Source organism: Cyprinodon variegatus, unplaced genomic scaffold (genome assembly GCF_000732505.1).
Source record: "Cyprinodon variegatus isolate N-32 unplaced genomic scaffold, C_variegatus-1.0 Scaffold146, whole genome shotgun sequence".
Taxonomy (NCBI): domain Eukaryota; kingdom Metazoa; phylum Chordata; class Actinopteri; order Cyprinodontiformes; family Cyprinodontidae; genus Cyprinodon; species Cyprinodon variegatus.
In genome coordinates this window covers 1,070,285-1,086,400 of record NW_015150599.1, presented here as the reverse complement: position 1 = coordinate 1,086,400, position 16,116 = coordinate 1,070,285, and the positions used below count along the sequence as shown (strand labels likewise).

Here is a 16,116-nt window from a genome sequence, read left to right as displayed (position 1 = left end):
CGAGTATCGAATATTTTCCTTAGTATCGGTATCGAGTTGAAAAGTTTAGTATCGTGACAACCCTACAGTAGACAGAAAGGACTAGAAACCTCTGGATCATCTAGAGAACAGAAACTCTGCAGTGTACAAAGATTTCAACTGAAACTAAAATGTAAAAAGTGAGTATTATAGTGACAACATTCATAAGTTTACAACAGATCAAAATCTCATCATATGCAGGTAAAGCATTTTATTTAAGACTTAATGAGGTGATAATTCTGAGCTAGACCCCACAGGGAGACCAGAGACTTATTTTTCCTCTTCTTTCTGTCCTGCTTTGTTCAAACTTTGCAGCCATCAATTCTAGAATAAGGACCGGAAAAGTTCAAGTTGACAAAAAACTAAAAAACACACCAGAGAACTAAAAGCTACTTCCAAATGCTGCACATATTTCAAGAGTCAAAGCAAAATGACACATTATTACAGGTTAAACATTGTAAAATATGCCTACGAATAATTAAAAACAAGGGTTTAGTTCGAATTTTGGCTGAAAACACAAAAACATTGCAGCTATATATATTTTTTAATTCCCATAACTGTTAGCATATTCTACTTTGCAATTTACTACAAAGTATTTCAATTTAGCACACTGTTTTCAGGAGATTAAAGTACATATCATTGATTAAATTCAACATTTTTTAAAGTTGTTTTCTATTTAGTTCCTTGTATCCTGGATTCATTTTCCTCTTAAACACAATATATTCATAGTTTGACCAAATTCAGGCAGTGTTTCTTTTAAATAACTATAATCTGAAAATTGAGCAAAATAACAGTAATTTAAAACCTTTCTATAACCAAATGGTTCCAATAGAAAAAGTCCTCTTTTTCATAAGTACCAGAGTCAGAAAATGTGGAAATGAAAATTGCTTTTAATCTGAGAGAAACTCTTCTTTGTGGGATTAACAATTATGTTCAGAAGCACATATTTTCTAGAAAAATGTTTGCTTTTGCCTTTTCTCCAACACAGTTAATAGTTGAGCTGGGATCCTAAAGACTGTAGAGGAAAGACATTTTCTGCACTGCCGTTCTCTCGGCGCCGCTTTTCCATATTTATCTGTTAGAAAGGCGTGCGACGACACCCAGCAGGTTCTGGCACTGAATGGGGTGATTAAAATGTTCATTAACACTGATCCATCCAGGTGATGAGAATCTGTCACAGACCCCCACGGCGCCCACATGGTCCCCCCCCACTCTCAAACACACACAAACACATCAACCACCTGGCCCCACCTGTATCAAACGGTAGGCCATGTCACCTCTCTCCTGCCAGGTAAATAAATAGCGTCTGCTGAAGTAATTACCGTATGCCCCCCCTCAGAAATAAAAGCCCCTCCCACCTTTGAGCCGGTAATCATTCCTGATCTGTTGGAGTCGGATCTGAAGGCCAAACAATGTGATCCCCAGCTGAACGTGTGGGCTCCATTAAGCTCAATTCACATAGACAATGACTCATTATTTGCTCTTTTACAGTTGGCCTCCTGGGGACGCAAGTAACTTCATACCATGAAGCATCCGAGCACACGAGTCACACCCGCTTCATTCCCACCCACAGCCGCTGATGCGCTTTTTAATTTAGGTCCCTATCGCCCGGCCCCGCAGGCTACAACTCACCTACACTCGCTCCAAGGGACGTATGTGAAAAGATCTTCAACACGAAAGCAATATGTTGTGTTTATTCAGAAGGAAAAAAAAAAAACAATCCATGCCTACACAGATTGGTTCATACGCTCATATTTACCCGAAACAATCTCAGCCACTTATGTGTAAAACTTGTTTAAATTCCTCCTCCATGTTGACCTATTAAAACAGATTTCACCAACTCAGCCTGGCGCGTCCAAACAGGCTGGTGCACCGAAACAGCTGACAGCTCAGAGCCGCAGCAGCCCATAGGGGCCGAGGGCAAAGTGGAGCACGCAGGGCGGCAATAACTGCACATCCATGAGTGTAATGAATAAGTTACACAGTCCTGTTAAAGCGGGCGGCGGTGACAAATGCCTCTCATTCACTCATTAGGCCACTGGCTGTCAGACGAGGCAGCAGAGACCAAGGCCCGGTGAGGGAAGATTATTGCGTTTTAAATGGCCATGTAATCCATCTCCTTATTGCTGATGAATAAGACTCTGTCCAGAGGGCGGGGGGGAAGGGGGGTGGCGGTCATGCACAAAACAAGTTTAGGGCATTCACAAACCTTTGTCTCTAAGTTTTAACATATTACAAAGACAAACCTGAATGCATTTATTGGAATTTAACACCACAAAACACAAGACTAACCAAGGACTGTGCCATAGAGCCTTCCTGACAAACAGAATCTTAAAAGTGTGGCCTGCATTTGGTTTTCTTTCTTTTATAAAATGCAATATTATCAAACTGGACTAAATCCTTGGTTTGGCACCAGAACATAGCAACAGAGACCAGACTCTTCAAAAAGAAGAAGTAGTCCCAGTGAACATAAAGCCTTAAAGAGAAGGACATCATTCTGAGTATTGTTTACATTATTGGGATTTTATTATAAAACAAATACTCTTCAGTTAATATTTATAGCAGTTTTAAAGTTTGCACCAATGTCTAGTGGTAATCCTTGGGTTTATACTACCTTAAGTCCTCTATAGCAGGGGTCCCAAACATTTTAGCCTGTGACCCCACAGGTAACAACAATACAGCCTGTAATGAATCATGTAATACAGTAAGATCCATAAAAATTCATATTGTTATTTCATTCCATAGTTATTTTTAAATAAAGAGTAAAGCAAATAAATTCAGTGTTGAATAAATGACATTTTTATATGTTCTGATATATAGATGATGATGTTTCAGACAGACAGACAGACAGACAGACAGACAGACAGATAGATAGACAGATAGACAGATAGACAGATAGATAGATAGATAGATAGATAGATAGATAGATAGATAGATAGATAGATAGATAGATAGATAGATAGATAGATAGATAGATTTCATGGTACATTTATTTACTCCAGAAAATATTCTGACACAAAAATACAAAGTGTTGTTTCACATCAAATAAAGAGTTAACTTAAATAAAGTTCTTAATAAATTAACTAAATGAATAATAAATTTACATTTAATTGAAATAGGGCTTGGCAATTCTTTGGATTTCCAATTTATCAAAACGTAATTTTCGAATCACAGAGGCACTCAATTTTAATCACACTGTATCTAACAAGAGTAAAATGCTTGAAGTGGGTTTGTCGCCATACAGAAAGGTTAAGAGAGTTGCATCCAGCACACAGCTTCATGCATGAGTCCAGAAGTTGGTATTTTTTTACACAACGATAAAGGAAAATCCTGCAACAATGGACTCTGGGACAGCAAGATTAAAAAAAAAATGAAAACCTGGGGTGAAACTTCTACAAGCATGACGACACAAACAGCAATTTCACTATATAAAAACTATATAAAAGGCCCATAGAGCAACAAAAGAGGCAGCTGTAGTGTCATCAATAAAAGACCAACAGCCTTCACTTATTTCCTCAGGTATCTTTAGCGTGCTCAACCAGAACCTAAGAGGTTAATAACTGATGTCTCAGTCCACTGAGTGGAGCAATCTGCCATCCTTGTGAAAGAAGCTGAGATCTAGCAACCATCCCCATTAGGGAGCAATTCCCCAAGGAAGAGCCATCACTCAAACCCCAGTTGGTCAGTCCGCCAGCCATTAGGCGTCCACCTGAGAGAATGAAAGGCTTTGAAACATTATCACCCTGAAGACAAGGGGTGGAAGCAGTGGAAAAGCTCAGGGGAAACAATCTATTCTTGCAGTCAAAGCTGTTATTTCTAAAGCGCACCTTCAATCAGACTTCATACAACTGCCACAAGTAGGAACCCCTTTTATTTTATGTTCAGCTCGACATTCACAGACAGTCTTTGGTTTTTAAAACTGCTAATTAAATAAGAATCAGATAAATTATTTGTGTACGTTCCACATAAGATGGAAGAAAGGTTTCAAACTTAATTGACTTCACATCACACACAGTGATGGAGAATCTGAATTACTTTATTAATACCTTGCGGGAAATTCATGTCTTGCAGCGCAACCGTTTACACAAGAGAGAAAAATAAGATTGTAAAGTACAATAGAGCAGAATAAAATATAATAAGACAGAATAAAATAAGTAAAATTCCAACTGCAAATAGTAAAATTACACCCCCCTCCCAAATATACAACCTTCCCATATGTTCCCATATAAGAAGAGGGCATGTAGTCAGCATGAGGCCTGAAACAACTCAGGAGCCGTTTAAGTTTTCCTGAGAACTAAGACCAGAAAGGAATTTCTCCTTTCAGTCCTCCTAGAAAAACAATACTGCCAAAGCAAAACTCAGATGGTTCAGGGAAAGATCCAAAAAATAGAAAATATCCAAAGGATGAAACTGAGCAGCTGAAAGTACCGTCAGAGGTCAGAGGAAAATCTACAGGTTGAGTAGAAATGAGAGAAAGACAATAAGAACTGAAATAAACACTGCTTACAACTAAGGAATACAGAAGACCTTCTCTAAGCAGATATGTTGACATGTGAAGCAGATGGAATATGGCGACAGGTGAGTAAAGAACAGGAAACTAGAGCTATGTTCACACTGCAGCCTGAAATAATCCAAATTTCAATTTGGCTCTGACCTGTATCTGATATTTTCATGACCGTATGAACAACACAGATGGATTTTTTTCAAATGCGACCTGTGTTTGTACGGCCAGGTCTCATTCATCCGACCAGAACGTCATTAATACTCGACAAAGGTCTCTATTCTTTGTCTCGGTATGGAAGAAACCATGGTGGGCAACAATATGGAGGACTTCTTTCTTTTCGATCTTCTTGGAAATATTTCAACAACTAAGCAAAAATAATTAATTGAGCAGTAATAAATTGAGCATTAAAGCCTACAGCAGGCAGAATCGGTCCTCTCGTGACACTGTCCTGCAGCCTTTGCAAAGACTCACCAAGAATGGATTAGAACAGGTTGAGGTCCCATGGACATCATTATTCAAAAAGGTCCATAAAAACATCAATCCCTCCTGCCTTGTACAAACATTTCATTCTGTAGGTACAAAATAAACATTGTTTCAACCCCATAACCTATGGAGGTATTGCTGTTGAGCATAAAGAGGGTGCAGCTCAGCATCTCTCCCATGAGGTTTGTCTTTACCTCCCTTTGCTGTGAACGTGATCCTTACTGTTATTCTAAAGGTCTTCTAGGCTTCAGGTAGCAGCTTTTTCTTAGCAAGGTCCATACATACAAATGCACAAAGTTGCTGTCAAGCTAATGAAGATTTTATTAAACCACTTTTGCACAAGTGAGACTCTAAGGCAGCAAAAACAGAGCAACAATGATATAACACATGGAGTACATGAGCACCCTGGGTTCGGCTCCAGTAACACATGCAGATGTTCCACCGGGACTCAGGCATGTAATATGAATTGCAATCAACCCTCATTATCAGAACAAACACGATGCCATATAAGCAAGTATAAGCAAAGACGAGATCCCCCCCCCCAAACAAACATGAATCAACGCTATCTTACATGGAAACAATAATTATCACTGCTCTCGAAACAGAGGGAAGAGAAACTCGTTCTTTTGTGGGATGTCAGTGGTTCTGACAGCGCCTGAGGAGCGCTGGAGAGATCACATCTGCCGCGCTGTCATAAACAGGAGGGGTTTCAAAAAGGCTGCGCACCGATGGCAGGGAAGCATGCTGACGGCACATGAAAAAGAGCATCAGTTCATCCCCTCTCTGCAGGATTTCTGCTCACCCAAAACTCTCCCTTTCCACACACACCCACAGCTTAGGAGACTGGGTGTGGTAGTCAACATCAAAGTATGATGGAAAGAGGCACATTATTAGCAAGACAAGACAGAAGCAAGGGAGGGGGGGGATCATTTAGACGCCGCTGAGTGGAGGGAATTACTATTCCTGTTCCGAAGGAAACACAGGAGGATGCAGACAGAAAGAAAGCAGAGAGACGGGTGAAAAATTACAGAAAAGGTAGAAAGCTGGAAGAATGAAAGGTTAACAAGTGCATGAAGGATAATTATTGCAGCAAAACACGACAGCAAGGAAAACATACAGCAGTTATAAAGAAAATCAGGAGATAAAACCAGAACCAGATCTGACAAAAGACCATCTAGTGACCAGAAAGACATCATCCCTGATCATATGTAGGCTACAGCTTTTCACTAGTGGGAATCCCCACTATTGTGAACAGTCCTACCTGAACCCACCGAGCCTCATCCTTGAGCTGCCGGGGTCACATATGTTAGATATGTATTTATTTATTTAGATATATATGTAGCTCTTCATGTTATGGAGACATTTTCTTCTTTAATGAGAAAGAGAAGACAATGAGAGCTTATTAATTAAATGTTCTTCAATCGATAAGATCTGCCAACTTTACATTAATTCATTAATTGATAATGTGACTCCCCACCAACTTCTAATCCAGCATTTTATAATTATTAAATCAATAATGATCACTTTTTGCGTTTCCTTTATAAGACTAAAAAAAAGTTTATTTTTTCCTCATGTGGAGCACTTTCAACTGTCTTGCGACTGAAATGTTCTACATGAATAAATATGCCTTGCTTTGCTTTGTAGCAGCCGCCATGCTGTAGTTTCCCCTCAGACAGAAACTCCATAACCCACAGAAAAATAAAGAACACAATGACCAAGGCCAATATTTCGCTTTGAAAATTTGCTCACAACTGATATTGCCAGTGGAACATCAAAAGGATTTATAGACATAAAAAACACATTAACATGACAAAGGTCTACAGAGCTCATTACCTCCGTCTCACAAAAACAGACAAAAAAATAAAAAAGCTCACAAACACATAAACCCCTCAAGCAGCAGAGATAACCGCTCTCCTCTCAATCCCCCAAAATGCAATTAACTATTATGTGGCCCGTTATAATCTGCCTTGTTCGTTTTTATTTTCCCCTTTTAAAAGCAGGGGCTTATCTTGCTCTTCTTCATACAGAGAAGCGCTACTGTCCCCTGGCAACAGGAAAAACAAAGTCAAACTTAAAGTTTCTCAAAAACTGCAGTAAAGGAATAGAGAGGCAGAAAGATGAGCCAACGGGACTTCAATCTGTCAGAGCTGGGGTTAATTACTGGAGCCCCTAAGAAAGTAAGTGAAATGATATGTTGCAAGATTACAGAGAGATTTCCTCTATGTTTGTGTCCAAACAGTGGAAGCTATACAAAAGAAACTGAAATGTAATCTGATTTCAATCAGAAAGATGCAGGGAATGAGAGGGCGTGTCATACCGTCGCCGCCCTGGCTGCCTTCTCTCTTCAGCATCTGTACGGCGCCGACGTACTTCTTCAGCTGGACCTTCAGGACTTCGTTCTCCCTGCATGAACAGAGACAAGAGAGAAATCTTAGAAGGCTCTAAAAGCCGTGCATGGTTTAAACTCCGTAATTTTTCTCCTCTAACAAACTGAATTGAATTTACGACTTTAAAGAAATCCACTGTTGATAAGTTAAGAGTGTTTTTTTTTTTTGTCCAACAGAAACAAGGTTTCGAAGGGTCCATTTATAAGTGCAAAGCGCGTGCCGTTGACAGCAGGTTGTTTACTCTGGTTTATGACAGCATGCGGTGTAGGGAGATGGTGTGAATCTTCTTGTGACATCCTGCCACCTGAGGAGTGCTGAAAATAACAGCACTCTGAACCTAATCCAGATGGTCAGGCTGAGACATATTTACAAAGATGGCCGCGTAGGAATCAGACGCTCAGATTTAGATCATCATGGACATCTGTTCGGATGGACAGAAAGCCATGGCTCTTGAAAATAATCTAAGAGCTCATAATTAACTTCTGCTTGTGAATTCGTGCAGGAAGTAAACAGCTGGCATCCTGATGAAAAACGTACATACAGTGATGTAGATTTGACTGTTTGTTTCATACCGACCACAAATATTAGTGTATTTCCCTGCGATAGTTTATAATGAACCAACTTGTAGATGTTCTTTTCTTGCCACTTTTTTTTTTCTCAATATAAGAATCTGGAGTGATGTATGCAAGAACTGAGACAGCTTTATTCTGATACCCCTGAACAGCACCCTATCCAACCAATAACCTTCAAAAGTCAGAAAACCGAGCCGAGCAACGAGATATTTAATCCGAGTCTAACTGCACCAGGAACCCAGCAGACAGATCATGTAGGTAGTTCTGGTCAGTAAGGTGCACAACGTGGCCAAATTGTTAAAACATGCATGTTAAACTGCCTCCTTGGGAGACAAAATTCATTCCAAACAGCCCTCAATTTCCCTCTTGGGAGCCAAACTGATAGCTAAAGTCCCTCCTTGGGAGCCAAAGCGCGCACTAAAGGGCCCCCTTTGAAGCCAAAATACATTCCAAACTGGATTCAAGTGCCTTTTCGGGATCCAAACTTGTGCCAAACTGCCCTGTTGGGATATGGAGTGTGTGTTAAAGTGCCCCCTTGGGAGCCAAAATGCTAATGGCCCTCAAGTGCCCTCTTGGGAGCCAAACTGCTTGCTAAGGTCCCTCCTTGGGAGCCAAAGCGCAGGCTAAAGTGCCCGCTTGGAAGCCAAAAGACATTCCAAACTGCACTCAGGTGCCTTTTTGGGATCCAAATGTGTGCCAAACTGCCCTCTCGGGCTACGAAGTGTGTGCTAAAGGGCCTCCTTGGGAAGAAAAGTGCATGATAAAGTGGCCCAATGCGTGCCAAAGGACCCACTTTGGAGCCAAAATGCCCTCTACAGCGATGAGCATGCTTTATGTGTTCTTTTTTTCTTTTGTTTTTCCCCTGCCCTTCTGGTTCTGGTTTTATTTAAAGCAGGGTTGTATTCTAGAACCGTCTCCCATTGCTCTGTTCAATCAATCACCCGAACATTAAGAGGATGGATCAACAGCAGACCTACCAGGACAAGGACGTTCACCTAGAGTGACAGGATAGAGGAGACCATACATCACAGCGTAGCCAATAGGCCAAATAACCAATGTATCAAGAAAGTGTGCAAATGAATTAATGCCATAGAATTTAACAATTAGGAATCAAATTTACTTTGCTTTGTTCTATGTTTTTGATAAACCCTACAGTCTGTATAAGGTCCCAGTCTTTATCATTAAGTAAATAATGCCATATAGCTTCTTGTAACCTTCTCCTTGCTCATGCCTTTCTACAAACCCTTTCATTTGGTAGCATCTGTGAAAATTTTAAAAGGGTTTTAATGTGAAAAAAGGAGGAACCAAGTAAATGTTTTGACAAAGATTTAAAAGCATTTTGTTAGATTTGCTGCAACTGTTCAGTCCAGCTCGTGACATGAAATCCCATCTCCAGCAGTGGATGTTAACACCGTGACTACTAGTTGATCTGTTGAGCAGAACCATCTGTGCAAAGCCTTTTTTATTTACCACCATCTGCACCATTTATGCATGCATCCATCTTTGTTCAATGTGCCCAGAGAGATGCTGTGCTTTTGCAGAGATAAGTATGGGTTTTAGGTATTAGGTTTTTGAATGATGAATTGTCCTTTTTTTAATTTCCATTTCTTCTTTGTTGAATAAAAAGAAAGAAATCAAAAACACATTTGGAAAACAATCCACAGGCAGAAAAGCAGCTTTCAGTGTGCCAAGAATACATAAAGTAGAATGTGGTAAAAATCTTTTTTTAAAGTCTCTCTCATGAATTCAAAGGAGCAGCAGGTGCTTTTGAAGGTCTGCTGCAAGCCTGCCCGAAAGCTAAACTCAGTTGTTGATAGCTCATAAATCCTCTTTAATTGCACTGAAATGTAAGTGTGTGTGCAGGACAGTGGGTGTGAAGTCAGACACAGGGCTGTAGATAAGGGGACAGAGCAGGAGACGGCGGTCGTCTCCTTACAAACACAACCGGTTGAACACGACTCACTTTCGTAAGGGAATCAATCACAGCAGCAGAGCAGTTTTGTGTCCTCGGTGGTTAAATTTAACCGCCTTTGTCTTTTCTGCTGCCGCCTCTAACCCCCACCAGAACGCCTCATTCTCTGTGGTTGAAATCTGCTGCCCTGCTTATCAAACTTCTTTCACGACCAACAAAAGCGGCGCCTGGCAGGAGACCTCCTCCATCCACATGACAAGCTCTCAGTGGAACCATCCACACCGTTATCGGAACCGCCCGCAGTCCAGACGCTTTCTCGGCTTGATTAAATTATGGCTAAGGCACGCAAGCGTGTTTGGCTCAGACTTTGGAGGAATACAAAGCTTCTCACACATTCTGATTCTACTCACTCTGTTATGTGTTGTTCCAGCTACTTTAACTGCTGTTATAGCTAACCTTTTGAAGGGAATTTAACCAGACCTAAGGCTGAAATCACTAGAATCTCATGTTTTCTTTCAACTTCTGCCCATTTTCTCTGAATGTCATTTAACCCTTTATAGGGCAAATTACGGTTTTTCATCACTTGCATACCGCTTACAAATGGAGCCCCCGTCCCTAGAAGGTCTAGAAGCACAAGATCTATATCCAGCCATTCAGCAAACATACTGCTACACGGCTGTACGTCTTATTTTGGCAGTTGACTGATTAGATGAGTCCTTAAATTAGCTTCTGTAAGTTAAGTTGGAAAAAAAAAAGTTTAGTCAAGAAAAAAAAGGTAAGCTTATTAAAAAGTTAAAAAGTAAAGCTAAAAAGTTAATAAGCCAAGTTAAAAATTATATTTAGGTTTATAAACAAAAAACATGTAAGTGCCAGTATCAGCTTTAATGCCCCCAAGGTTATGTTGTACCAAAAAAAAAGTTTCTTTCACTCCGAGTGTTTTTCATGCATTTCTTATAGAAGCACTTTTGTTATTTTTTTCTTAATATATTCAGGCAAGTTGGCGTTTCTTGTTATTACATTGACATTAATTTTTTCCATCAAAATATCCATTTTTTTTTTTTTAGAAAGGTAATAAGGTACAGTATTTTCCTGGATTCCAATAACACTATTGGCTTGAAATGTTAATTTTAAAAGTATTTCATTGCCCTATAAAGGGTTAAATAATATTTGATCTCTGAAAAACATCACAAAATGGATTAGGCACCTTACATTAGCAATTAGCATAGTTAGTGCAGCTAGTATTATAGAGCATCAGAGCATAACAGACATAAAATAAACACAGCTATCATGAAGCAACAGGAGAGTAACTGTTTGAGCAAATGTAAATGAGTCAGTTTAGATCAATTTTAAAAGCAGTGTATATTTGAAAACTTTTTTTTTTTTTTTGGAATACAGAATTTCAATGCTTGGATAATTGATCAGCAGTGTAATGTTTGTGGAATGAAATGGGAGATAAAAATGAAAAAAACTGAAAAAACAGCAACATTAACGAGTGTTTGAAAAATGACAGAAATGAATCTGCTTCTGGTTAAAGTCATAACCTGACCTAACTAATCGCTCATTGGGTCATGCATTAAGATCTGTGTACTTCTAAGCCACAATTGGAAGAATTTATTTATTTTCATGCAGAACTTAAACATGTTTAGCCAAACTTATATGAATAAAATCAAGCTTCCATTATCCAGTCTGCAGCCATACAATGAGATGAAACCTCTCTTCTCAAGTCTTCAAAAACCAGGCGTTTAAAAATAGCCGAAGGCCTGCATTCAGCAACGTTCCAAGCTGCTCCGTCTTCCCTGGTATCATAAAATGCTCTCAATCCAGAACATGCTTCCAATTTTGACACATGCTACCAGTGCAAAGTTAATTTAGCGAGGAACTCCTCCGTTTGTTCTGCTGTGAATCATTTATTTAGAGCAGAGAAGATAGGCTGAACGAGTCTAAACCAAACAATATAAGATGTGCTTCAAGTACAAATTCTTTTTTTAGGTTACAACGCTCTGGAAATTAACACATTCTGTTGAATTATTGATCACTCTGATACAACTAAAAGGCTTTCAGCTAATGTAATGTGCTTGCCGTTTCCATTAGTTAGTACAGAAAAACAGCCTTTGCCAGATGGAACAAGCCAAATATGGGGTGGGGGGGACTCCTGGTAGGTAAACTGTCTTACCTTCAGCCATCTTCTCTGAATTCAATCAACATCTGGGAGATAACAGCATAAGCGCTCTGGGCTGATCTTAATTCAGATTGTATTTTACAGTTTGTTGGCAATTTATCCATCCAGTCCCTGCAGTCAAAACGATAACTACATGAAGCAGCTGTTATGTTAAAAATAATATCAATAAATTAAGACAATATTGTATTTCTGGGATTTGAAGAAAATACAGAAATTTCCTGAGGTATGACTTTATTTACGTTCCAACAGGAAAAGTCTTCTGGTGTCTGCTGGACAGCTGACATTTGTGTGAGTTAAAGATTTTCTTGCCGTCTAATTAAAAACCAACATAGAAAACCTAAAATAGAAGTTGGACATTACAGGTCCTCTTAGTGCAATTCTGTTGAGAAAGTTCAATGCAAAAACTGCTAAATACATATATTTAAACCCTAAATTATGGGCTGATTCTTCATGCAGATCCTGGACTAGAAGCTCTTGCAGCCTAAAATCTAAATCAGACTGATGTCTGGGGTTCGGTGTAATCTAGTATCTGTGCAGAGGTTATTAAGCGCATGTCAAGAACGTCTCAAACGACTGTTTGATCGAATGAAACATGGTGCAAACATTTCCTACTTAGAACACACCAGCCAAAACGATTGGGCCTTGGATGTCTCCGAGCCAGGAATACAAGTACAGTACTTCCATGGGAATGTGGATAAAAGCCCTCCAGGGAACTGACATATCAAGATGCACATAGACAGAATGGGGCCCTTGGGTAGAGCACCTTCCACATAAAGACTGACACCTATCAAAAAAAAAAATCTTGTGTCGAAAATGTGTGGTTTCCTCCCAAAAAAAAAAAAGAAAATTGAAGCCAGATTAACTATTTTTGATTGTTCAGTTACCCTTTGTATAAAATAATCATACATTCACCTCATCACAAGCGTCCAATATCAAATTCAAACTCGTACTTTTGAACCATAAATAAACATGAGGACAACTGTAATGAATTAAAAACATGCAATACTTCAACCAATAGTTTTATTAAGCTGTGAAGCCTCTCAATTCGATTTCTTTATATATTTTATTACGTCATAGACGTGTGTATTGGTGCACAATGGTCTGTTGGAGGATTTCATAAAAACGGGAGAATAAGGAGGCAACACATTTTTATGGATCACTAAAATTTCCTGATCCATGATAATGAGAGCATTGCTCTTGACTTTACATATCGAATGGGGTTTAATATTGGAGAGTCGACCCACTGGACCATATTTGAATAAATTAAGCGCAGTGCCCATAACTGAAATCTGGAAATATTTTGCTTTTTATTTATTAAAACATCATTTGACAATATGGTCTATCCAGAACTCCTCAAGTCGAAAAGTGTTATTTTCACCTGATTTAATTTCATAAAAATATTGACATATTAATCGTTTTGCTTGTTTTTATGAGTCCGCATGGTTTGAAAAATCTAAACTATCTTTTGCATATGTTTTGTCATCTTTTGGGCTTTGCATACATTTCTAGCATAGATCCAATGCAATCTTTGATAAATGTGACCGAAACTTCTTTAGGTCAGAAAGATGAACAGATATAACTTCCACAGGCTTTCAGAGTTAAAGTCTGGGAAGTGACTTTATGGTTCCCATTAAGGCTGAGCAATCTTAGCTAATTCTGTCATTCTATAATATAAATGATCTGCCTATTTATTTCCTTCGTCTCTGGCCTCTTTGTTTCTGACTGGCTAACATTAGCATTGATACTGCAATGATGATATACTCATAATTTATCATGCAGTCCTATTTCCAATAGACTTTAACTATATAAGTCTCCATCTCCCAAAGTTATTCTGCATCTGCAGCCTTTACGGTCTCATCCTGCCTGGCACAGGATGCATAGTGCTATCATAAAAGGTCAGAATCTGATCATGTACAAAACTCTGATGGGTCCAATTATATCATCCACTGCTGGAGCCATGAGAGAAGACTGCATGATAGTAGTGCAGGAGATTGTTGAAGGACTTTGTGACTTTGCCAGTGTGTAAAAGAAAAACAGAGAGAAAGAAAAACCCTGCTGCCTTGGAAGCAGAAATAAAGAAACTGAAGCAAATAAGGGGGGATGGTGAAAGAGTGGGAAACGGAGTGTGTTTAAGGGATAAACAAACAGTAAACGCTTAGTCTGAAAGACAGAGAGCAAAGAATGTAAAGTTTAGAAAAAAGCTTAGAGCAAAGTAAATATTAGAGATGATTATCAAGAAGAGAAAGGAGAAAAAAAAAAGAGAGGAAAGCTAAAGTACCTGCAGTAATTACTGAAGCTGAAATAAGCGCTGTGTGTGTCTATTTTCCTCCGTCCCAGTTGGATTCCCTGAACTATTTCACTTTACTAGTGCTGTGCTCAGTAGTCGTCTTAATTTGCAATAAACTCAACTGAATTGGCTGGATGTTCAGGTAAAGTCGGCTTTGTTTGGAGGCTGTAAATGAGAGCAGCAGAGATGCCTGTAGAGACAGAATAACGCCCCTGAGTGCAATTTGCAGCCAAACGTCACAGGAAAACAAATAAATAAATAACTTGTACACAATTTAAAGAAAGTTTCTGGATGCGGTTATGGAGGCCAAAACTTGCACAGGATGCAAAACATGACTACTGTCTTACTAAAAAACTATACCTCTGATAACTACAGTAAAATAAGATCTCCTCCTGGTTCTCATTGGAGCGTGAGGATGTGTCTGTCCACTCTAGATTATCCGGATGACCAATGAGGACCCGGGAATCCAGGATATTTGATCAAGGAGAACCCAGGACTCTAGATTAGGGTTCTCCAAATATTATAGTTAAAAAAAAAAAAGAATCAATTTTATCATTCAGTAAAGCTAAAAATGCTCACCAGCTACTTTATTAGGTAAACTGTCCAAATGCTTGTTAACACAGATTTGGAAACATCCAATCACATGGCAGCAACTCTATGCCTTCAGCCTGGTCTAGATGACCTGCTGCAGTTCAAACCAAACATCAGAATGGGGAAGAAAGGTGACTGAAGTGACTTTGATTGGGCATGGTTAAAGGTGCCTGATGGGTTGGTCTGAATACTTTAGAATTGGGATTCTCAACCATCTGTGGGGTTTACAGAGAACCGTCAGAAAAAGAGAAAATATCCGGTGAGCGGCAGTTCTGTTAGCTCAAATACCTTGTTTATGTCAGATGAGACCAGACTGGTTTGAGTTGATAGAAAGGCACCAGCAACTCAAATAACCGAGGTCTGCAGAAGAGCATCTCTGAACGCACAACACATCTGAGTTTGAGGCGGATGGTCTACAGCAGCAGCAGACCACACCAAGTGCCACTACTGTCAGTTAATAACAGTAAAATGGGGCTGCAATTTGCCCAGCCTCCACCAAAATTGGACAATAGAAGAGTGGAAAAATGTTGCCTGGTCTGATGAGTCTCTATTTCTGCTGCAACATTTGGATGGTAGGGTCAGAAATTTTGGTCCACAACATGAAAGCATGGATTTACCCTTCCTTGAATCTATGGCAGAAAGGATTACAGCAGTTCTGAAGGCAAAAAGGGGTCCAACCCGGTACTAGCATGTTGTAAACAATAAAGCGGTCGGTGAGTGTATAAATGTTCTCGAGTCCCAAACCTGACCTTACCTTTTATAAACAGATTAGTTCTAGTTTTTTTTTTTTTTTATGTAAAGCTAATAAAGATTATTTTGCCACTTTTAAAGACCAATATTTTATTTCTGCTTTTAGGTTTAATAAATAGGGACATCCCAGTGCCATACTGATATCTGAAATCAGTCTGATGAGCCAAAACACGAACATCGAGGTGCAATGGTGGTGCAAGGGTTAAGGATGCAACCCATGAACAGAGGCTTTAGTCTGCAATTCTGTCGTCAAAGGTTCGAGTCTTGGACTGTTGAAACTTTGATGCATTTCTTCCCTTAATCCAATGTCCTGTCTGCCTTCTTTAAAAAAAAAAAAGAAGGCAGACAGGATATCTATCTATCTATATATATATCTATCCATATATATATATATATATATATATCCATATATATATATATATATATATATATA

General features: G+C 39.2%; 1 protein-coding gene across 1 annotated transcript in view; it reads right to left on the bottom strand.

Moving 5' to 3' along the window:
- snx29 (sorting nexin 29) overlaps positions 1 to 16,116 on the bottom strand; it is a 190,369-nt gene that overhangs the window by 141,826 nt on the left and 32,427 nt on the right. Inside the window, exon 14 of the mRNA XM_015377096.1 lies at positions 7,323 to 7,408. Coding sequence (XP_015232582.1) covers positions 7,323 to 7,408 — 86 coding nt within the window. The remainder of the gene's footprint in view (positions 1 to 7,322; positions 7,409 to 16,116) is intronic.